This window comes from Trichoderma aggressivum (genome assembly GCF_033847375.1).
Source record: "Trichoderma aggressivum f. europaeum strain CBS 100526 chromosome Unknown scaffold_013, whole genome shotgun sequence".
Lineage (NCBI taxonomy): Eukaryota > Fungi > Ascomycota > Sordariomycetes > Hypocreales > Hypocreaceae > Trichoderma > Trichoderma aggressivum.
Window position 1 is genome coordinate 232,821 of NW_026946379.1, and position 21,644 is coordinate 254,464.

Consider the following 21,644-nt stretch of genomic DNA (forward strand, 5'->3'; position numbering starts at 1 on the left):
GGCTAATAGAAGTCATCTTTTCCGTTCCGCCAATCTATGCTTTATCTATTCATGGGCCTCATTAATCACCATCCGGTCAGGAAGCCCAACTCTCAACTAGAATTACAATAATTCACAAGTCTCGGATTGAGTATCAGCACCCCATTTGAGGTTACAGGCGATAACACGACGGGAAATTGCTCAGAGAGTGTAGTTATTCATCACTGGTCCCATTGCCTACCCGTCGTCAAGATGAGCTCATGAAATCATTGTGAAGAAGAAAAAGGGGGTGTTGATACTACCATTCGCCGCTTGCGTCTTGACCCCATTGAATTGAAATATTCACCCAGTCCAATATACGCTCGGCATCTTCTCGGTCGTCCAAGAAATACGAGTAGGCAGCCATTGAACAAAGGAGCACCATTTCACAACTTTGTCGATCAACTGCAATGTTACTTCTTGGCTATTCCCCAGACTACCTATATTATTTCTGGGTTTAGGGTAGCAATATGCATGCAGTATTTTGGCTATTTTGTATTCCCCAATCGGAAGATTCTGTCAAGCGGCACATAGGCTAAACAAATAACGACAACACATCAGTACTCGTACCTTAATGATCACGAGTTGTTCGCTTAGAAGGTTGAACAGTTTGAAGAAACCTTTCGTTACACATTGAACATATCATAACGACAATATCGTGGTCATAATCTAATGAAGAAGGTAGTACTCTGTAGGCTTCTGGAACAAAATCTCCCGTCGGATGCAATTACGTCATTGACTATTTTCTCGGACGAGATCTATGTGTATAAGTTACATGTAGCATTTGTTTGTACTAAGACATGCTGCGTAAACTCAACATATGTCTTACTTTGGTTTATAGGGTAGTTGATGTTGTTTCGTACGTTGTGCAAAGTTGTCTCTTAACCTTGGATTGTCCTGACTGGAATTTCGATATGCCATGGAGTCCGATATTCCGCTAAGATAGTGCTGTAGCAGGCTGCTTCGGTGAGACTAGAACACCTGACTGTCCAGGATTGAGCGGCTTCTAGTGCAAGGCCGCCCCTATTGTGTAATTGTCGTCCGCTCCGTACGGCTCGCGACCGCCCCCGTGTTCATGACTGGGACCACTATGTCGTTGGTTTACTGGTAAGCTTGTTGACTTCCAAGGATTTTCATTGGTGGAGAGACAGAGCCGGATACGAGATTGCTCGGCACTCCCTCCACGCCTAAACCCCCTGTATCATATTAGATGTGGAAGCTAAACACTATCACAAAGCCCCACGGGTTTCATATCCTCCTGTGCTGATTATGCCAAGGGACTCAAAGCCGCGCTCTGTATCGTTCGAAAAATACATACAGACTCTGGCAATCCTACCTTTACGGAGTATGTAACCATGCAACTGACGCTTGTACTACTTTATTGCTAGGATGCAGTATCAGAGCAACTGCTGGAAGACCTGCTGCCATCAACCGCTTATCCGGGTTCCGGGAAGGCCGGTTCACACCGAGAGCCCGCCGTTAGGGCATTCGTACGACAATCTGACGCTAAAATATCTCGAACCTCCCCTGTCGGCCTTGATCACAACATCCAAGTGCTCCTTCATAAACAGCTTTACTACAAGATGCCGTGAGATTCCAAAGCAGCGCATGATGCTCACTGTTGGTATTGCTACATTGATTACCGATGAAATAATCATCTCATTCCAATACCAGATGCAGATGGATTGCTCCAGCAGCGTCTGCACCTGTTGACACTCTGCCTTTGTATGAGCGGAACCTCGCCCACGATCGGACTTTACTGACCAGCTGAGTGATTGAAAATGAAGATGCCTCCCCCTGTCCTACCCACAGCGCCCATGTCTCGGAGATATTCAACCACCTCTTCATGTCCGCCTGCCATAGCCCCCTGGATCGGCGTCTGTCCTCTGCGGTTGCAGCTTGAATTAACGTCCGCCCCGATCCCAACAAGCTTTTTCACAAGCTCAGTGTATCCCTTCTCAGCAGCTGCGTGCAAAGCTGTTCCTTCGCCATCGTAACCTCCACCAGACGCCTGCACATCTGCACCAGACTTGAGCAGCAGGTCTACAATTTCCGGGCTCCCTTGCAAGCACGCTCCCTGAAGAGCCGTGATCCCTTTGTATCTAGCCGATGGGGCATTTACCTGTGCTCCATTCTCTAGCAGAAGCTGCACGACTGCCACAAATCCGCCCCTCGATGCCGCCTGTAACGCCGTGCGACCGGCGGTTGGCGACGGAGGGGCATTGACCTCTGCCCCGAGTCCCAAGAGCAGCTTCACGATGCCAAGATGGCCACGTTCGGATGCTGCTTGCAGTGCAGTTCTTCCATTGTATCGAGCGACGGCAAAAGTTTTAGGTACTGATTGAGTTGTTTGGTGGGTTTGCGTCAACACGCGGATGCCGTGGTTCGTTGCCGGACTCATGTTGATCTCGGAACTCGCTGCTAGAAGCATTCGCACAATGTTTTCATTTCCTTGCCCACAGGCAATCTGGAGGCCAGTGCGCTGGAAGTTGTTCCCGCCACAGAAGTGGACATCTGCTCCAGCATCAAGTAAACATCTTACTATATCTTCATGTCCCTGCATGCAGGCAGCTTGCAAAGCCGTCTGGCCATAGTAGCCACTCGGGGGGTCGTTCACAGTTGAGGGGTTAGAGGCGAGGATCTCTTGGACGATCTGTAGCTCTCCACTCCTGGCAGCAAGCTGCAGGGGTGTCCAGCAGTATTCATCAATGTCGTCGGTGGGCAACGAAGGATCCCACGCTGCATCCAGCGGCGACAAGAATATTTGGTGTTGTGGCGGCGCAACCAATGGAGCCTCAACGCTTGTTTCAGTCATCATGGATTCGCGTATAGTTTGCAGCAAGGCTGAGTGAAAGACTTTGCGTCGCGAGACTTTGGCCAGAAGAAATGGGAAAAGGATGGTTATAGCGAGCGGGTTCAATGGGTTAGTTGAGTTATCCGACAATCCCCTCTCTTTATTAACACGTGCACTTGTGAATCCTTCGGTATGTTGTAAGCGGCTTATCGCCTTTAGCATTGCGCGCCTTTGCTATGATGCCCGCGCCTTTTTTCATGTAGCTACGGACGCGCAACTAGATAATGCACAACAACGATGAGCACCAGGGCGCATTTCGTTGAGTCTTGTTGCTCCGCGTAAATTGGAAAGGTTTCCGAGACGGGCTTGACATATTGATCCTTGAGGTTGCTTCGCAACATTTGTCATTTATTGAGGTTCTCACTTCAAGTACAGATATTGATATAGGCATTGTGCTTTACGGCCAGGAACTTCCTATAACATGTGCTCTTCACTAAAGCAAGCGTTACCGAGGCAGGCAATCCGGTACTGTTAACACAATCTCTATAGTAAGTCCACAGGATATGCTGCGACACAACTGGAGAAACCAAGAAGAAGAAGGAATATATTTACCCCTCTATCATCAGGGGAAAGGAGTCTTATGGTCAAAAGCGCCAAATCAGTGTCTGCTTGTTTCTAAATGCAATTATGCGTTTCCACCCTATTGCTCTCCATAACGTTACAAAAAAATTCCTTCCGCACCTCTATTGCTTCACCCCCTTGGCAATGAAGAATGGTTTCAATTTGGGTGTCTGGCAAGTACCATGCTGCGGGACATTGGACACATGCGGCGTGGTCTCGGGGTATAACTTGTAGTCAAAGCTTTCAGGGGTGAAACCGGCTTCGGTCAGAAGAGCCTTCATGTCTTCAGGCTCAAATCCCCCATGTTTAGAGATTGTGGGCTGAGACGAAACTGTGCCATGGGAATGGCCACCCGAAGTACAGCCAGTGTGGCTATGAGAGTGGTCGTGGGAATGATCGTGGGCGTCAGCCTCTGGTGCCAGGTCAACGACGACCAAGACACCACCGCTGCGCAGTCGCTCGTAGAGGCCGGATATAACGCCGGCACGGTCATCCATGTGGTGAAGGGCCATGCTTATTGCGATTGCATCGAAGTCGAAAAACTCTTCCGTGGCCAGCACGGGGTTCGTCGATATGGAGGGTATGGAGCCCTGGACGGCAACCATGACGCCAGGGGGAACACCCGATTGCTGAGCCATCTCGTTGTAGGCTGCCACACTAGCATCGGAGATGTCGATCCCTTTAATGACGTCAAATTGTCCCAGAAGCGCGCTCGACACCATACCGTAGCCACAAGCATAGTCGAGAAGCTTCACCGGAGGGCCACTGTCGGATCGACGACGAATGCCCATCCACTCGACATTACTGGCGAGGGCATCACCGATCTTCTTGGCGAGGTTCAGCGTCCATTGCGAGCCAAATATCTTGTTTCCGTGAGTGCTGTTCAAAGTTAGTTCATAGCTGAGCAATGTGGCGTCTGGACACTAACTTCCAGAACTCGCGGTTGGCGGCTGCCATGGCCTCTCTTCCGTGCTGATGGTTTTCCATTTCGGAGAGCAACGATCCTTTGTGTGTTGAACAAGGTGAAGAGCGTGATGATGTAGCCATGATATAGCGAGGAAACAAAGGAGAAGAAACATCGCGGTGAAAGTCTCCGGAAAGGGTCCGCATAAGTCAGCGAGGGCCAAGTAGCTTGTGTGAAGTGAGTTTTGTGTCACTTCCACCTCTGGGCCGATTCTGATTCAACAGACGATGGATTATTGGTTATTTGCATCCGAGGACTCAGAATATTCTGGTTTTTACGTAAGCCCGCTGGTATTGAATATGTTGGTATCCTGTTGTTGGTTGTACCGGTCACAAGGGGGATCTGCAGAAACTATCGCGATGAAGCAGACATGGCACGACATTATTCAGCAATGTCGATTAGAGTAGCGGTGAGGCTTTTGGGTTTTAGCTGCAATAAATAGATTATGAATAGCCCGTGATCAAAGACTCGAAGTGTTGCGCTGTGATACGAGGGGTGGAGGAGAAAGGTGGATTGAAGCTTTGGTATCTCACTAGCTCAAGTATGCTAGGGAAAAGTAAACTAAGAACGCCTGTTTACACGAAAAGACGAAAGATGGCTGGCATTGCATTTCCATATTTGAATGCTACAGCTACATATTCATTGAAGTCCTATGAGTTTCCAATCCGCTCATGCCGTGTAGTGAGCTATATGTCCCTACATATGTGAGGCTTCCTGGACAATCTCACTCCTCGACGTCTCCCGCCTACCATTCTGTACCTTTCAAATCCAGAGGTAGCCGTAGCATTCGATGACCGTCTTCGGTTGGAGTAGGCAGTCGCCCTCCTCGGATGTTTATCTGAAGAGACTGATGGAGCATCCGTGGTGCGGCCAGTGTAGCGTCACGTTCATTTCGCATAGATACAAATTCCTCTTCTGTGATGCCGTCCTTGAGATGCTTATTTTGCTCTCTGTGTTCATGAACAGTCATGTATGCCTTGGGACCGCTGCGTCCTTGCGGGGGGTAATCATGACCAGTCCATATCTTGACATTATCTGGCAAGCTGAGCAGCTTGCGGCCTGAAGAGAAGAGGCTGTCGGCGCTGCCTCCAGGGAAATCGCACCGCGCAGTGCCAATATCGGCATGGAAAACAGAATCACCACAAAAGACGTTATCTGAGGATGTTGGTCAGAAATCGGGAATACGTTGTAGTCAAGTGTAGTAACATCTTACCTCCGACCTTGTATCCCATATGATCAGGCGTATGGCCAGGTAGATGCATCGCCGTGGCTTGCAGATCACCAATCTCAAACATCTCGTCGTCATCAAGAAGATGATCAAAGACGACCCCATATTGTTCCTCTGGAACTCCATATCGCTTGCCGAAGAATTTTTGCACTTGACCAATCCGCTTGCCAATTGCAACGGATGGACTATATCCCTGCTCCTGGCCCAGGCGGCGCTGCAGGTATGATGCTGCGGTGAGATGGTCTGCATGGACATGGGTTTCTAATACCCAGTCGACCTTGTATCCCTTCTCCTTGACTAGGGCTAGCAATGAGTCGGCAGTACGTGTGGTGATGCCTTGAGTTGCGCGATCATAGTCCAATACCGGATCAATGATGGCAGCGATGCGCGTCGACGGGTCAACCACAACATACTGCCACGTGCCAGTATCTTGTTCAAACACGTCATGAATGATGGGCTCCATGGTCTTTTGAGACGCTGTGGTGGACGACATGTTTCTGAATGTGCTTAAGCCTTGAGGTTTGCCAACACTTGCCGTGCTGCTCGATGTTGCCCTAAAGCGGAATGATGAATGTCTGCGGTTCTGAACAAGGGGGCGAACGTTGCAGTTGCTGAAGCATCTGGTATGTGATAAAGGACGCCTAGCCGAAGTTGGAGTGAGATTCAAGCTCGCCGCCAACTGCTTTCTGCAGCCCGGAATTCGAGATCGAAGAGACATTCTGGATGTTTTATAGCCCGTGTTGCGATGGTTGTTTGTCGTCCTCCTTGTCTTTCCCTTGCATCAGCGCAAGAGGCAGCTCAAGAGCCCGGCAGTGACGGGGACGTGTTTAATAACCTAGAATCGAATTGCCGTGTCTGAAGCCCGAAAGCTGAGGTCATGCCACATCACGTCCGAGTTGCTCCGTCTGTTCGGCGAGCCACGCACGAGGTCGGCGAGCCTTGCAAGCATGCTGATCCCGTCAGCGCCGCCACCGAGTTCCGGCCGGAAGATGGTTTCTTGGCCTGGGGCCGGATCTTGGGCCACGTTCTCAGCTCGTCGCTACGGGCGGCCGGTAAATCCTCGGATCCCTTGCATCTGATGAGGGCCGGAAGTCGGTGATTGGAGACGGCTCGCGGTGGTTAGTCGATTGCGCGATCGGTGATTATTCATCCTAGCCTGCAGAGCTTTTGATGAGGCTTGAGTTTTAAGTTTCTTGGATACTTTTCTTACTGGGCTTATTCTCATCTTGTTTTTTTTTCTTTGGGTGGTTTGCTTTTGTTCTAGTTACCTGCTCTCTTCCGGCGTGGTTTAAATCCTTCATCTTCATCATGTTCCAAGCACTCTCAGTGTCTCTAGCTTGCCGAGCTGCTAGCCGTTCCGCGAGCTCTGCCGTCGCTTCTCGGAGCTTTGCAACTGTTTCCAGTGTCTCTCCTGGCCGGAGTCATCGAATTGTTGTAATTGGAGGCGGTACGGCTGGCCTGGATATTAGCCATAAGCTCCTTCGATCTGGCAAATTCTCCCAGGATGACATTGCTGTTGTTGATCCCGCAACGTGGCACCATTACCAGCCTGGGTGGACCCTCGTGGGCGGTGGTCTCAAGACCAAGGAAGAGCTGCGAAGGCCTCTAAACAGTCTTGTTGACCCCAAGTTCAAGTTCTATAATGACAGTGTTGCCGGGTTTTCTCCTGAGGACAACTCAATTACACTGGGCAACGGCGACAAGGTTGGGTATGAGCAGCTGGTTGTTGTACCCGGCATCGCCATCAACTATGGTAGCGTCAAGGGCCTCTCCGAGGCTCTAGCAGACTCCAAAAGTTCCGTCTCAACTATCTACAACTACGACACCTGCGACAAGGCATACGACACTATTCAGAGACTTCAGAAGGGCACTGCCATTTTCACTCAGCCTGCAGGCCCCATCAAGTGCGCAGGCGCTCCTCAAAAGATCTTGTGGCTCGCTCTTGATTACTGGAAACGCGCGGGACTGTATGACCCCGGCGATCCCTCCGGCTCTGCCATCCAAATCGGCTTTGCCACCGGAATGCCTGTGATGTTCGGCGTTGCCAAGTATAACGCCGCCCTGGAGCAGCTTCGTAAGGACAGAGGAGTTGAGGGATTATTCCAGCACGATCTCATTGCCATCGACGGCAACAAGGCCACTTTTGCCCTGCCGGATGGAAAGGAGGCCGTCACAAAGCAGTTTGACCTTTTGCACGTTGTGCCCAAAATGGGCCCTCATGCCTTTGTCAAGAGCAGTGCTCTGGCGAACGAGGCTGGCTATGTTGATGTTGACGACGGCACAACTCGGCACAAGAAATACCCAAATGTCTGGTCCGCCGGTGATGCATCCAGTCTTCCGACATCCAAGACTGCGGCCGCCATTACTTCGCAAACACCCGTTCTGGTTCATAATCTGTTGCAAATTATGGAGGGCAAAGCCGCTGAAGCAACCTATGATGGATATGCTTCGTGTCCTCTATTGACGGAGTACGGCAAGGTCCTCCTTGCTGAGTTCAAGTATGGGGGAGTACCAAAAGAGACTTTTGGTGACTGGTTTGGTATTGACCAGGCAGTTCCTCGGAGATCCTTTTACTACTTGAAGAAGCACTTTTTCCCATGGGTTTACTATAACCACATGGTGAAGGGAACCTGGGGAGGACCGAAAGGCTGGTCCAACTAGGTAACTAGCTTCGTTGAGAAGCCACAAATTGTATTCTAGGTCATTCAAAAGCACTGCATTTACAAATTGATAAATATTCATAGCATTCTTTTCTTAGCGCTATGCTAATATCTCGTCTGGTGATCGTGGCCGTCAGCGAGCATGCACTCACAAGGAACAATTAGACAAGGTCGAGATCCCCCGAAAATGGCCGAAAATAATTTTAATTCATCTTGCCAGAGCGCAGAAGGATTTGAGGCTTAGTTGCATGAAATCTGGCTTATAAAATGAATGCCGACCGAGCTAACGCAGGGTAGGTTACATGAAAATTCATAACCCGATGAATACGATACTTAGCCTCTCATTGCCGATAAGTGACCATACAGCGGATCACGAGGGGGCCAACCGGGAATTCTTTAAATTCAGCGTGATTATCTTCTATGTCGAAAGTAAATTATTCTTCATCATTCTCAAACACAGTTTAGGTTAATTCACACGATTCAAAGACCTCTTTCTTGGTGATCAGTAACCTCGCTGGACTGTCGACACCAAATGCCCCTATTATTTGCTCTATACTGAAATGGCCTTGAATGAGTCAACCACTAGTCAGGGATATGACGAAACCAATGGAGATGAAGAACACCTTCTTCTTCTGCCAGGAGGCAGACAGTTGGCCTACACTTACAACGGTCCTACCACTTCCCGAACCGTTGTCATATTCTTTGTGGGAATAATGAGTGTCGGCACAGCTGCTCACGTCCCTGAGTCGTTCCGTGAGAAACAGGCTCTCTGGATCTCCCCAACACTCTCTGGCATGGGGAATTCAAGCAATCGCGATCACTCACTGCCGTACCAGGTCACTTTGGCCAACGATATGAATGCACTTCTAAGTCACTTTTATCCTACGGGCGATTTTGATGCTCTATATCTTGCAGGTGGTTCATACGGCACTATTCAAGCGCAAATGCTATACGGGGCACCATATGATCTCTTTCCCTTTGGTCGAAAAATTGTCGGCTGTCTTTTGCTCAGCGGCTTCTCTCCGCTCAAGTACCATGTAGGATACGCAAAGAAAATTAATTGGCATAATTGGTTTTCTTTTGGGCCACCAACTAGGATTATCCCATTTCGCTTACTACAGCATCTGTTCAAGATTGCCATCGGATCTAAGCTGCACTCTATCGACGGCGCGACGCATTTTCTCAAAGAAGCCATATTCAACAAGATGGATAACGAGGAGAAACAAATATTTGACGAATGGCTGCAAAAGAACGACTTCACAGAACATACGGTTATTAGCGAAATGGCAGAACGCACGGTCAAATGCTGCAACAACTGGGATGGCTTCATGGAAGTATCCGACATCATTCATTCTGACTGGGGGTTTGATCCCCGTACTTTAGACGCAGAGCACTCTTCAAAGCCTGTGTTAGTTGTGGGGTCCAGGAAGGACTACATCGGGGGAGGGACTAACGATTGGCTTGTAGCCAACTATAAGTGTGCGAGGCTCAAGTTGTTGCCTGGAGGTCACATATCAGCGTTGTTTTTCATGGACGAGATATGCAAGGAGATGATTGACGACGCCTGCCATATGTGAAAAGTATAACTGAATGAATTCAATAACTGGATAGCTTACTCGACTAAAGAATGAGAACTCACCGGAAATGTTTTACCACTTCCTTTTCATAGTCACGACGCATCTCTACTACACTTATGCTAGGCTCACTTGAACACCCGCCGTGGAGTGCCAACAACCGGATAGAAGCCCGGCTTCGGACGGCTAGCTCCAAACCCGTGATTTCGCCATCTCACCGACGGTGAATAGAAGGTGTACTGTGTAATCAAGGCTGACAAATGCGGATACACGTTCGCCATCTTCTTGAGCTTGTCTGCAGTTAGCCTAGCTGAGCCAGCCACCGTTGGATTGCTAGGTCGCTTTTGAGAGAACTAGTTTTGAGGGCCGTGTAATACAACTAGTGGCACAGACGTATTTACCCAACCAACAAGATGAGCGGGATCACGGTCAGTTGGGCATTGTTTGCGCGAAATAGTCTCCGCTAGACTCGTGGTGGGCTGATCTCGCTTTCTCGCCAACTTGTTATTCATCTAGCAAAGAGAGTCTCCACTTGATGTATCCGCATAATGAAACTACTAGGTATTCATACAATATCCACACTGTCCCATCACATGTGGAACTTTACTCTGATGAGTGCTTCGTTTTCTTATTGCTTGGATGAGTCAAGTTTACGCTTAGATCTTAGCTATGATCTATGTCACATACGATATGTCGGCAAAGAGGCCATTAGAAGTAGAGAATGGAAAATTGGCGACGTGCGTGGCTTCCTAGCCAAAGTGTTGTTAGTTTAGGCCACTCGAGCATAGGATGGATCGATCACAAGGATTGAGCAGTCTGTGTGTTTATAAGATTTGAAATATGCGCCAGATCTAAGCGCAATATGTATTCAAGCCTGTCGTGTCAAACGAGTGTAGGCAGGTTCTCTTAAAATCTATGTACAAGAATATTTTTAATGGTGTATAGTTGGACAATTTATATACGGATGAAAGAAGGCCCATATATAAATCTCAATAACAAAAGAACGCGACCTCTAAGCCATGCTTATGAGATATCAAGCCATTTAGTGGCAGGTGCTGGTAGCAAGGGTCCAACCAGTGAGACGGTTAGCGACGTCAGAAGCGTAGCAAGCAGTGCTACCGAGGCCGTTGTCGAGGTTGGTGTAATCAGCAGATCCGCTGTTGTACAGACGAGAAGCGGCATAGTAGGCCTGGCTACCATCGCTGTTAACCTTTCCCTTAGCCTCAGACAGGAGTTTCTCAAGGCCAGGGCCCTCGGATGTGCCAGAAACACCGTCGTTGATCATGAGGCTGATGGTGGATGAGGGGCAGGGGCTGATGCCGAAGCAGCTACCGGCTCCGTTGTGGGACTGCATGAGACCGGGGTTGGTGACACCGTTGTTGGTAGTCGGGACTCGGACGCAGCCCTTGCTCTCCTGCATCATGATGGCGAGGATGAAGCGCTCATCGATACCGGTGGACTTGGCAGTGGACTTGATGGCGTTGGCGATATCCTGAATCTCGGAATCAGAGTCATCACCGACCCAGCCATTCCAGACGCAGGACTTTTGCATGAGGGGAACGTTGGCATCCCAGAGCTCATCCCAGGTGCCCCAAGAATCTTGGGAAGGCCAGCCGGCGGCAGAAGATCCGTCACCCTGGTAGAAGGTGTACTTGTCTGCGATGCCACGCTTGGTTGCGCTGCTGGCAGCGGGGAGGGCAGTGCCGACGGCGGCAAGGCCGGTAACAATGATAGCAATGTTGGCGAACATTTTGAAGTGTTGATTGAGATGTATATATGGAAGAAAAGGAGAGAATGGACTCCTTGAGACCGAGGGTATCAATGGTTGAATTTAGAAAGAAAGGAGTGTTTGAAGGAAAGTGATTAAGTAAAGGAATGGAAGTAGAATGACTTGATGAAGGAAAATGAAAACAGCCTGAGAGGGAGGAAAGTGCTCTGTCTTTTATACATGAATCCATCTCTATTGATGCCTACATTCTCCTAGCGGAAAATGTCGTCCTCGCACGATCCGTGCTGAAGCAAGAAGGCAAACGCCATCTTTTAGAATGAAAAAAGAAGAAAAAATTTCTCTCATCATGGCAAATAAAAGCGCCGAGAGGAGGACTGCAATACAGTAACAATGAGAAAGCCGACATGCGAAGAGGGACGCCGAAAGCCATACCCGGCATAAACCCCTTGGTAGCGTCGAGGCCAATCTAAAAACGCCACCCCAAGGGTCTTTCCCACATCAAGGTCCGGCCTGAAGCCGACTCGTTGACAGTGGATACAAACGGTCCTTGTAGCGTGAAATCCACGTGGGATGAAAGGGGAAAATGTCGCAATCGCCCGCCTGTCAATTGTCGTGGAATATCTATCCTTGATTCTACCACAGCTTCCACGAGCCATATAAGTCAACCTTTTACATATATGTCATCTAGGCTAAACATTTTTGCCCCTATAATCTTCCCTTTTCTGCAAATTAATCACGGTGTTATCAACAGAAAAACTATGTAGCCATAGAAGGGGTGTTATTCATGACATTGTATATCCAATCCATACTAGTACCATGTCACCAACACCCAACACTGAATGTTCCTGAACGGCGGTCCAGAATCTTTCTATGTCAACCTGTGCAGTGGCGTTTAGAAGGCCACTAGAATGGACAAGTGGATGTACAGCTGGCGAATCGGTGTTGGTGAATCCCACAATCCTGCGCGAGGCGTCAACGTTATCGAATTAGAGGCGCTCTCAGTCATTTGTTCCTGGCTAAATGGGCTCCCCTGATTTTTTTCTCCGATACCGAACAAATGGGGTTATCGGTCTTGGGTCGGTAACACGAATCGGGAACACGAATCATACATTTGCATTGTGAGCGAGTCATCCATTCAATTAGGCAGGGCCTGAAGGACAATGGTCGGCGATGGCGCCTTCTGGATTGAGAGGTAGCAAGGGGAAGTTTGGCGCCTCGAGCTGGATAGACAGCTACGCCTTTCCATGGCATCACAATGATCAATATACTGTTTCTCTGAGAATGACATTCGTAAGCATACACCCTAACGAAATTCTCAGCTTACTCCGAGTGATCTCAGAAGGTTCAGGCGCCTGGACAGAATCAAAGTTTTCAGTCTTATTAGCCCCGGATTGACAGGGTCTACTCAGATTCGGGAATTTGTTATCCATACTGGGGTAGAGAGCGGACCGAGGGTACCGGAGTGGCTAATGCAACGAGGCCCGAGGCCGCCCTCGTATTCACGACGATCAGACAGGGAACCTCTGTGTAAAGAATCCGGGGTACTGAGCACGAAATCGATCATTGTTACAGATTCTCGGGAGATCGCGTTACTTGCCGGTGTTAGACGATGCAATATCTGCTCGAGCCACTTCTTTCCACTTCTTCCCAGTTACATCGCAACTTGTTGACGTTATCACCGATCATGACAGATTATACTGGCAACATGCGCTTGACAACACGTATGAGGCATGTCCGGATCTCCGACGTTGCCACAGTACATGGAAAATTTTCCACTTCCGCATCATTGCCTGCGTGATGAAATAGACAAGAAGTGGCACTTGTTCTTGCAAAAACTCCATTCACCGAGAGCAAATTTTTTGCGACTCTCATTGAGCCTTTTGGTGACTTGACAGGCGCCCCGTGGCGTTTGCCCCTGGCCATTCTTGCCCGAACCAGAGACATCATGTCTGGCATGGCTCCTCATTCGGCAGAACCGATTACAGTGCCAACGCCACTCGAGCAGCGCCTTGTTAAGGGTGGGTATTCAAGGCGGTTGAATTGAAGTGAGGCCTCTTAAGCGCGACTGGTATGAGCGTACTGTACGGATCCCAGAGAATTTGGAAGCTATCGAGAAGACGGGAAGAAGTAGTGAATGACTGTTGCCGAATAAAGTAATTAAATCCGAGAAGTTTTACACAGAAGACCTACAGTACGTGTTTCGTTAAATACGGTATGCGGAGCATTTTCCAGTATTGGGACAACCATCCGCCATTGTTGCCTCCCATTAGCTAGTGAGTCCCATTTTACTGAAGAAAGGCAAATTCTATACGTTATGAAATTTTCTCAGAATGTCACTCAACGGCTAGAACGGAATTACTCAAAGGATGGAGTCGTTGAGCGAAGGGATGATAGAGGCGAGCACAACTTGAAGACAGAGGAAGAGTAACACCGGCTGCAAAGTCCACCCGAGGTAAACCCGAATGTATAACCAATCATGTAGCAGGATTATGCTTCTGCAAGATATCATCAATGGATTATTAATCTCCCAAGACAAAAACACAGGTACGGTTTACTTCTCTTCTTCTTCTATTTGAAGAAGAATGGATGAGATAAAATAAAATTATCCCCCCATGATTTGTTAATTTCTTTCTTGCATATATACTGAGAATCTCACTTTGGACTGCTACCTCGGGAATGACAACCTGTGCTCATGCTCCCGCCAATCTCCCAGTATAGGGTATCAACTTTGGCATTCACCAATACGTCAGCCTTCATATTCAGACGTTGATACATGCAAATGCGTATCAAAAATGTCGAGATGACGGGTGCCACATGCGGGACTTGCGGTTCAAACACTATAACATGAAATGTAAAAGCTTTCGGCAGCATTGCTTTCATTTATATTAGCACTAATAGAGCCAAGACTAGGTTATGTCACTATTGCATTTACTACTTTCTCTGCTGCAGCGTTGTAAAAAGAGACAACAAAATAGACCGAATTCAGTTTCAGCGGAGATGCTAATGGCCGAGTGCATCTGTATCATTTCCTTTCGTCTCGTCAAAATTTTATCTTTTTTTCTCCTCTTCTCCTCTGCTGCTCCCCCATTCTTTGCTCTCTACTTTACCAATTGTTCAGCCGATTCAATAGTCATGGCACGTTTGCGGTTTTCAGAGTATCCGCAGCATGGTCGCCGCTCCGCATCAATGACACACAAAATTAATTGCGGACATCAAGCTGAATGAGACGCCTCCAAATAATAATCACGATGTTCCTTTCCCCGTGTAAACATGGAGTTATTTTGTCCTTCTCCTAAGATCTGCGCTGTCATCAAGTATTCCGCATCAAGCTTATTGGGAGTCCGCATCCAGAAAGGGTAAAAGCGGCTGACCGCTGACAACTTTTTTCGAAAAAAGGTCTAGTGAACAGGAGGCGCCGCGACTCTAAAATACACAAACTCCGCCCCTTCTGCTGTTTCTTGGGGTAATTCCCACATTATTCAATTCATGCCGAGGCCTGTTTACTCTTCCGAGTAACTCGCGATGACACAACATGGAATCCAGAACTCACCTTAATTCCGATTCTTCAGCTCAGGGGATGCGGAGGGATTGGATTATTGAATTGGCCCTTGGTCTATTGGAAAATCTCAATGACGAAACAAGGAGCATCTCCATGTATATATGGGACTCTCCCTCTTGCCTTTTAGATACTCTTGCAATCGACAACTATAATTCTCTTAACACTGAATAAGACTTTAAATAATCCGCCATGAAATCCACACTACCGTTCTTTTCTTGGCTAGCTTTGGTCAATGGCACCACCGTTCATAAGCAACCGCTACCGACGGTAGACCTTGGATATCAAGTCCACCGAGCAATCTCATTCGATGTAAGACTTTAAGATAGAGTTTTACGTAGCGGGAGCGTTGCTGACCGTCCTCATAGGAAACTATCAAAGCTTACAACTTCACAAACATTCCCTTTGCAGAGCCTCCCCTAGGTTCTCTCAGGTTCAATGCACCGGTTCCACCCAAAGGACGTAAATCGGGCATTCAAGATGGAAGCGTTGGCAAAGTTTGCCCACAGGCGTTTCCCAATTGGCTGGCAATGTCCTCAGTCTTCATGACAGCCTTTACTGCGAACCAAACGTCATCATTCAACGTGACGCAAACACAAGAGTTGCTCTCCCAACTACCGCCACAGGCGCCTGATGGTCGGACTACAGAAGACTGTCTTGTTCTCGATGTTTTGGTTCCCCAAAAGGTATTCGATGCAAAGCGTAGTAAGGGTAGCAAAGGGGCCCCGGTTTTGGTATGGATATATGTGAGTAGCACTGCCGTTTTGCGACCCTTTACATTAGACATTAGACTGAAACTTTGACTAGGGTGGTGGATATATCCTTGGGGACAAGACAATGATGGGGGTCCCAGATGGTGTTATGGCTGCAACTCAGACAAAGAGTAGCGACGGCGCCATCTGGGTTGCTATGAATTATCGTCTTGGCGCTTTTGGATTCCTTTCTGGCCCCACGTTTCTGGAGCAAGGTGGCGTCGCGAACGCTGGGCTCTTAGACCAGAGGCTTGCACTTGAATGGGTTCAGAAGAACATCCACTTGTTCGGAGGCGATCCCGATAACGTAACTGTTATGGGTGTTTCTGCTGGTGGCGGATCGATCATGCACCAGATCACGGCCTATGGCGGGCAAAAGCCTGCTCCCTTTCGTCGAGCTATCCCCCAGTCGGCCGGCCTTGTTCCAGTACCTGGAAATAAGAAAGCAGAGCAAGCGTTCGATGGGTTCCTCGAGCTTCTTAATGTTACGACACTGGCTGAAGCGCGGGCCTTGCCTTCAGCAAAGCTGATAGCTGCGAATGCAAAGCAAGTCGGCGCTGCTCCCTATGGCGGTTTTGTACATGGTCCAACGGTTGACGGAGCTTTTGTGCCGGGAATGCCCTCAAAGTTGTTTCTCCAAGGCGCGTTTGCCAAGGATATAGAGATCATTTCCACTTTCAACGCCAATGAGGGAGTGCTGTTCACCGACCCTGCTGCCTATAACGACGACACGCTATTCAGGAAGCAGATTCAAGACATCTTCACCACGTTATCAGGCGATGATGCCGATTTTATCTTTGAGACGCTTTACCCTACCAAATATGATGGATCTATGCCGTACACCAACTCTTTGGGGCGAGCGCAGTTGGTCATTGCCGAAGCTTCAATTTTCTGCAACCAAAACGCAATGGTCAAGGCTGCGCAAAAACAAGGCGTGGCTGCATTCGCGTTTCAAAACTCCATCTGGCCAGCGATCCATGGATCTGACCAACGTTATCTCTTCCCTTCAGGACCGACGACAGCTGCGGCCAGCCAAGTTTCGGGCGTTATGTGGGATATCATTGCTGGCTTTGTCAACAATGGCTCCCCGATCAAGCCCCCGGCTCACGGCGCCTCGATTCCTGCATACGGCCAGAAGGATTCTATTCTGAACTTGCGGGATAACGCTTACTCCGTTATTCGCGATCCAACGACGAACGAAAGATGTGATTGGTGGCAAAAGGCGCTGTACTACTGATCGATTCTTTTGTTTGGAGTGGATATCCGACATCCCGGCGACTCTAATACCACCTACCTAGAGTCATCATGAGATGTACTCGTAAAGCAAGTACCTTTGATCCACTACTATCACCGTCTTCTTCCGGCACATGACAAAAGAAATTATGTCCGAGCTCGTTATTATTTAATAGCTAGGCACCCATTCAAACTCTGGAAGCTTCCTTTCCCTCTGAGGCACCTACATCTGGTGCAGTAGAAAGTAGTGTATTTATACTATGTATTTCATGTTTTTTCTTCTTTGGTTAACTATAGATCTAAGTTTAGGGTAGCGCTGAATTAATATGTTTATTTATGCATAATCCTGCAAACCGCTCTCTCCACCCTCAGAGTCATCTACAGGGAAAAGAGCCAACCTCTCCCTTTCCCGCTTCGGCAACTCGTCTACGTCCAAAGATGGCACCCCACGTAACTGGAGTTCGAGATCTCTTAGCTCTCGTAAGAACCCCGGATTGGGCGATGCTTGTGGACGAGCGCGAACAATCTGACCCAGAGCCGCTCTCAACGACATGTTGTGATGCTTCATCAGGTATGCCGTAACTACTGCTGGAGAGCGTGATATGCCGGCAGAGCAGTGTACCAAGATCCTTCCCGAGCTGTTGTTTGACTGCAGCGCCGTCTCGATGATGTCGCAAGCGGTGTCACAAATCTTGGCAATTGACGAAGAAGGAGAGTCGGTAATGCTTACGCGGCCGTAAACAACTCCTGGGACCTTACTTGATGGGCTAGCGCCAATGCTCAAGACATGCGATATCGACTTTATCTGCAGCAATTGGATAGATGAGGCTGCAGAGACCGGGCCGATAAAAATGGACGGAGGGAAAACGAGGGAGGTGGAATTGTGCTTTTCTCGCTTGCCCATCTTGAGAGGTTAGGAAGCAACACGAAATAGGAAAATTGCTATTGACGATTGTGGTGAAGTGTCGGGCTCAGCATCAGGCGTACTCGTACAATGCGTCCAACATGTGACACGCATCCATGTACTCCGTACATACAGTACATGCATGCAAAGCCGTGGGTAGCCGGTCGTCTTTTGCTTTCACTCTTTGAGCACCAAGTTGAATAACAACGTGTTGGCAGCACCTGAATAGATGGGCTTCACAACTCGGAGAATGAGTACTCGTATGCTTATTCCAGGATTCAGCTGCCGTCCGCCGAGGTTCTCTGCTGAAACCTAGGCTGAGGCAGGGAAAGCCTACCATGGTCCAATCACCTACAAGCTAGAAATGGATCCAAGGGCCAGCAATGCCGCGGAAACATGTCCGGACTTTAAACAGTAATTATGCCTCACCGTCTTTATCTAGATTTGAACTAAACTCTTGGTGCAGCATTTGTCCAAGGGCTGACAGGCGGGAAGGAGTTCTTTGAGCTCCACCGAAGGATTCTGTCACCCTGTCGATATAGCGGCCGACTCGGCTTCTCATCTTGGCATGGAGATCATGGCCAGGGGCCTTGACAGCGTCCATTGGAAGTTCCCAAAGGAAGCTGACTCGCAGCTTGTTTTCCGTGAGCCTATGCTGGAAGCAAATTAATCAACATGCAACAAGTCACTCCCCCCACTTCGGAGTTGAATAAACTCTGCGAAAGAGATGTCTGCTGAATCGCATGAATCCCAATATACGCTAATTGATCCTACTTACTAATAGGGGAACACCTGCGCTCTTACATACTAGTAGTAGTCTATGACATATCCGTGCCGGAAAAGGCGAATCATCGACATCAAGAGTGCTTGCTGCTTCATTTGTTTTGTATCCGCAATATCCCGCAAACTAACTGTTATGCATGCATGCATGGCCCGAGCATACTCGAGTACTAAGACAAGCTGTTCTAGGGTCCCCCATGAAACCTGGACCTGTACATGTTCAGCTTTCCTTTTCTTAGCGTAAAAGGAAACCTGTACATGTACAGTTTTCCTTTTTCTTAGCGCGAAAGGAAAGCTGTACATGTCTATACAGTACGTGCACTATTAGATTCGCACTGTATTTTATAGCGCCGGGAGCAATCTAGTCCGGAACGACCGTAGGGAGTGAAGGTGTTGCTGGATTGTCGACCAGAGCGGTCATTAATGGGAATCCTCATCTGCATCGGTAAGTTTTGGAAGAAAAATATACTGTATGGGTTAGTGTACAGCTTTCCTTTAGCGCTAAGAAAAGGAAAGCTGTACATGTACAGGTTTCCTTTAGCGCTAAAAAAAGGAAAGCTGTACATGTACAGGTCCAGGTTTCATGGGGGACCCTAGAACAGCTTAACTGTATACTCAGCATACTCGTAGGCTGCTCGTGAATGTTTCTTCTTTTGTGCTGCGAGTATGCAGAGCTGGTTCGATGAAGTAGTAGTAAAACGGAAGTCCATTCCAGCTGACTGCAGCACCTCCTAGCTAATCGTTTCAATCCCTGACATGAGGCTACAGGTAACATATGCATGCAAACAACACAACCTTGAACTCGTATAGAACTACAACAGCCTGAGGTAGCATTTGTATGCTCACCATGACTACCGGATTCTTGTAGCTTCCAACCGTAGCTTAGCTTGAGTCTTCCATAGCTCGGTCTCTCTCGCTTTTACAACACTGCGAGTATGTGCCACGACACAAACAAGCAGTAGTAGAACGAAAATAAGTAGCTAGCCAGGGGCGCAGATCTGGGGTTTGGAAAATCCACAAATCAAATTCGCCCGGAAGCATTCTAGGCTCTCCGTTCCCATTTCCCAAACAAGAAGCTGAAGCAATCAAGAGCCAGCCACATCCGAGTAGCGGCGCTCTGCAACGTTTTACTCTAGGACATTACCTTTTTGTTTACGTATCCTTGACGAGGAAACTCGTCGCTAGTGCAATGAGAAACTGTGCTATCGGTCCGTCGATCCAATGGCGGGATGCCGGGATCCGGTTGTCGTGCTATACAACTTCTACTTTGATGGAGTCAGGAGATGGGCCCAAGGTCAAGATACATCTGAAGATAGATAAAAGGCGCTTGCCGCTCGCCCTTGTTTCTTTTCTGAATCTTCCATATCTTAAGTCACTTGTACTCAATCATTCTCAGCCTTCTACCTAAGAAGTTTGACCAAATCGCCACCATGAAGTCCGTCGCCGCCATCATCACCACCGCCGTCCTCGCCGGCTTCAGCCAGGCTTGCTCAACTCCCGGCAACTACATCGTTACCTTCTACGGCTACCCAGACAACTCTCCTGTAAGATTTACCTTGTAATCTTTGTTTTGACGTCTGTCTAATGCTCTTATAGCCCGGCCCAGCAACCGCTCTTAACTGCGGAGGCCGCAACGGCAAGGCTGGTGGTCAGTATTAGTCGGTTTTGAAGCAGACAAACAAATTCTAAAGATGTGACCAGGTACCGGAACCTACGCCGACCCTATTACCATCGCCACTGCTCCTGGCGAGCTGAACAACTGCGAGATCGTTTACCTTCCTCTGTTGACCAAGTATGGTCGTGTTGAGGACACCTGCGCACAGTGCACAACTGACTGGCAGAATGGCCAGCCTCACATTGATATCTGGACTGGCTCCAACTCGGTCAACGGCGGCAACAACCAGATCAACTGCGAGAACAACCTGACTTTCGGTGGTCGCTACTCCATCGTCCGCAACCCTCCCACCAACTACGGTGTTGACAGTATGCTTCTAACTCACGCTCCCTTCAATTGCCAAAATGACTAATGTGCTCTGCTAGCCACCCCTCTCTTCGTTGCTCCCAACACCTGCAACACCAACCACGTCTACCCCAGCAACCCTGCCCACTGCTAAATTAGCACTCAGCAGACTTGTATATAGCTACGGGTTTTCACTTTCGCCTGATGATAATGAATAGCTATCCTTGGTTGACTCCTGCAGCGAGTTTGCTTTGAGAGATGCTTTAACGTATATAGCCGATTGATGATTCTTGTAAATAAACTGGATTATAATCTCCTGCAGTTCGAACTCCTCGTGAATATTTTGTCCCTTAGCTCCCGTCATTGCAATTGCACGTTGTAAATATCTTTAATGCTTCCATTAGTGTATGATGTTGTTTTATCTTTGCATCTTTATGAATAGTAAATCAGCGTTTGTGTTCTAGGTTGTTCATTATATGCCTTACAACCGACCAATACTAACCGCCAGCTTTAAATTTGACGTTGTTGCATTTACAGGTGGTACGTACCGCGTCAGGATTATAGATGACCAAACTTGATAGCCATGAGAAATAGATGTAAAATTAAATAATGTTGTGATATATTATACTTGAAAGCTCCTGGTAGGAGGAGGGGAAGGCATCTGCTGTAGATAGTTGGAATTCACCATGAACTAAAACGAATGATCAGTACTAAATCAAAGTCGCTCTACATACCCGCAAATGCTGTGAGAATGTCAAACACACAACATTGCTTCTGCTATTTGAACTAGCCAAGATTAATAAACAATTTGTGTTATGGAATCACTGATGAAGCTCTCGGGAGTCACCCACAGTTTGTCAATTATTAGGCT

At 48.3% G+C, this 21,644-nt stretch overlaps 8 protein-coding genes across 8 annotated transcripts; 4 read left to right on the forward strand and 4 right to left on the reverse strand.

The window, feature by feature from the left end:
* Positions 1–1,774: 1,774 nt before the first annotated feature.
* Triagg1_4201 (uncharacterized protein) lies at positions 1,775–2,836 on the reverse strand (the record flags this gene model as incomplete). Its single annotated transcript, XM_062898579.1, has 1 exon — positions 1,775–2,836. The coding sequence occupies one exon, from the start codon at positions 2,834–2,836 to the stop codon at positions 1,775–1,777; it is 1,062 nt and encodes a 353-aa protein (XP_062756708.1).
* Positions 2,837–3,555: 719 nt separating this feature from the next.
* On the reverse strand, positions 3,556–4,420 carry Triagg1_4202 (uncharacterized protein; the record flags this gene model as incomplete). Its single annotated transcript, XM_062898580.1, has 2 exons — positions 3,556–4,312; positions 4,362–4,420. The coding sequence occupies 2 exons, from the start codon at positions 4,418–4,420 to the stop codon at positions 3,556–3,558; spliced, it is 816 nt and encodes a 271-aa protein (XP_062756709.1).
* A 722-nt stretch (positions 4,421–5,142) lies between these two features.
* Positions 5,143–6,118, reverse strand: Triagg1_4203 (uncharacterized protein; the record flags this gene model as incomplete). Its single annotated transcript, XM_062898581.1, has 2 exons — positions 5,143–5,552; positions 5,611–6,118. The coding sequence occupies 2 exons, from the start codon at positions 6,116–6,118 to the stop codon at positions 5,143–5,145; spliced, it is 918 nt and encodes a 305-aa protein (XP_062756710.1).
* Positions 6,119–6,933: 815 nt separating this feature from the next.
* Triagg1_4204 (uncharacterized protein) lies at positions 6,934–8,286 on the forward strand (the record flags this gene model as incomplete). Its single annotated transcript, XM_062898582.1, has 1 exon — positions 6,934–8,286. The coding sequence occupies one exon, from the start codon at positions 6,934–6,936 to the stop codon at positions 8,284–8,286; it is 1,353 nt and encodes a 450-aa protein (XP_062756711.1).
* A 559-nt stretch (positions 8,287–8,845) lies between these two features.
* On the forward strand, positions 8,846–9,862 carry Triagg1_4205 (uncharacterized protein; the record flags this gene model as incomplete). Its single annotated transcript, XM_062898583.1, has 1 exon — positions 8,846–9,862. One exon carries the CDS (start codon positions 8,846–8,848, stop codon positions 9,860–9,862), a length of 1,017 nt encoding a protein of 338 aa, XP_062756712.1.
* Positions 9,863–10,901: 1,039 nt separating this feature from the next.
* On the reverse strand, positions 10,902–11,609 carry Triagg1_4206 (uncharacterized protein; the record flags this gene model as incomplete). The annotated part of the gene is made up of 1 exon (XM_062898584.1): positions 10,902–11,609. The coding sequence occupies one exon, from the start codon at positions 11,607–11,609 to the stop codon at positions 10,902–10,904; it is 708 nt and encodes a 235-aa protein (XP_062756713.1).
* Positions 11,610–15,336: 3,727 nt separating this feature from the next.
* Triagg1_4207 (uncharacterized protein) lies at positions 15,337–17,133 on the forward strand (the record flags this gene model as incomplete). The annotated part of the gene is made up of 3 exons (XM_062898585.1): positions 15,337–15,456; positions 15,513–15,878; positions 15,952–17,133. The coding sequence occupies 3 exons, from the start codon at positions 15,337–15,339 to the stop codon at positions 17,131–17,133; spliced, it is 1,668 nt and encodes a 555-aa protein (XP_062756714.1).
* A 3,110-nt stretch (positions 17,134–20,243) lies between these two features.
* Triagg1_4208 (uncharacterized protein) lies at positions 20,244–20,927 on the forward strand (the record flags this gene model as incomplete). Its single annotated transcript, XM_062898586.1, has 4 exons — positions 20,244–20,357; positions 20,410–20,461; positions 20,515–20,796; positions 20,854–20,927. The coding sequence occupies 4 exons, from the start codon at positions 20,244–20,246 to the stop codon at positions 20,925–20,927; spliced, it is 522 nt and encodes a 173-aa protein (XP_062756715.1).
* Positions 20,928–21,644: the final 717 nt, after the last annotated feature.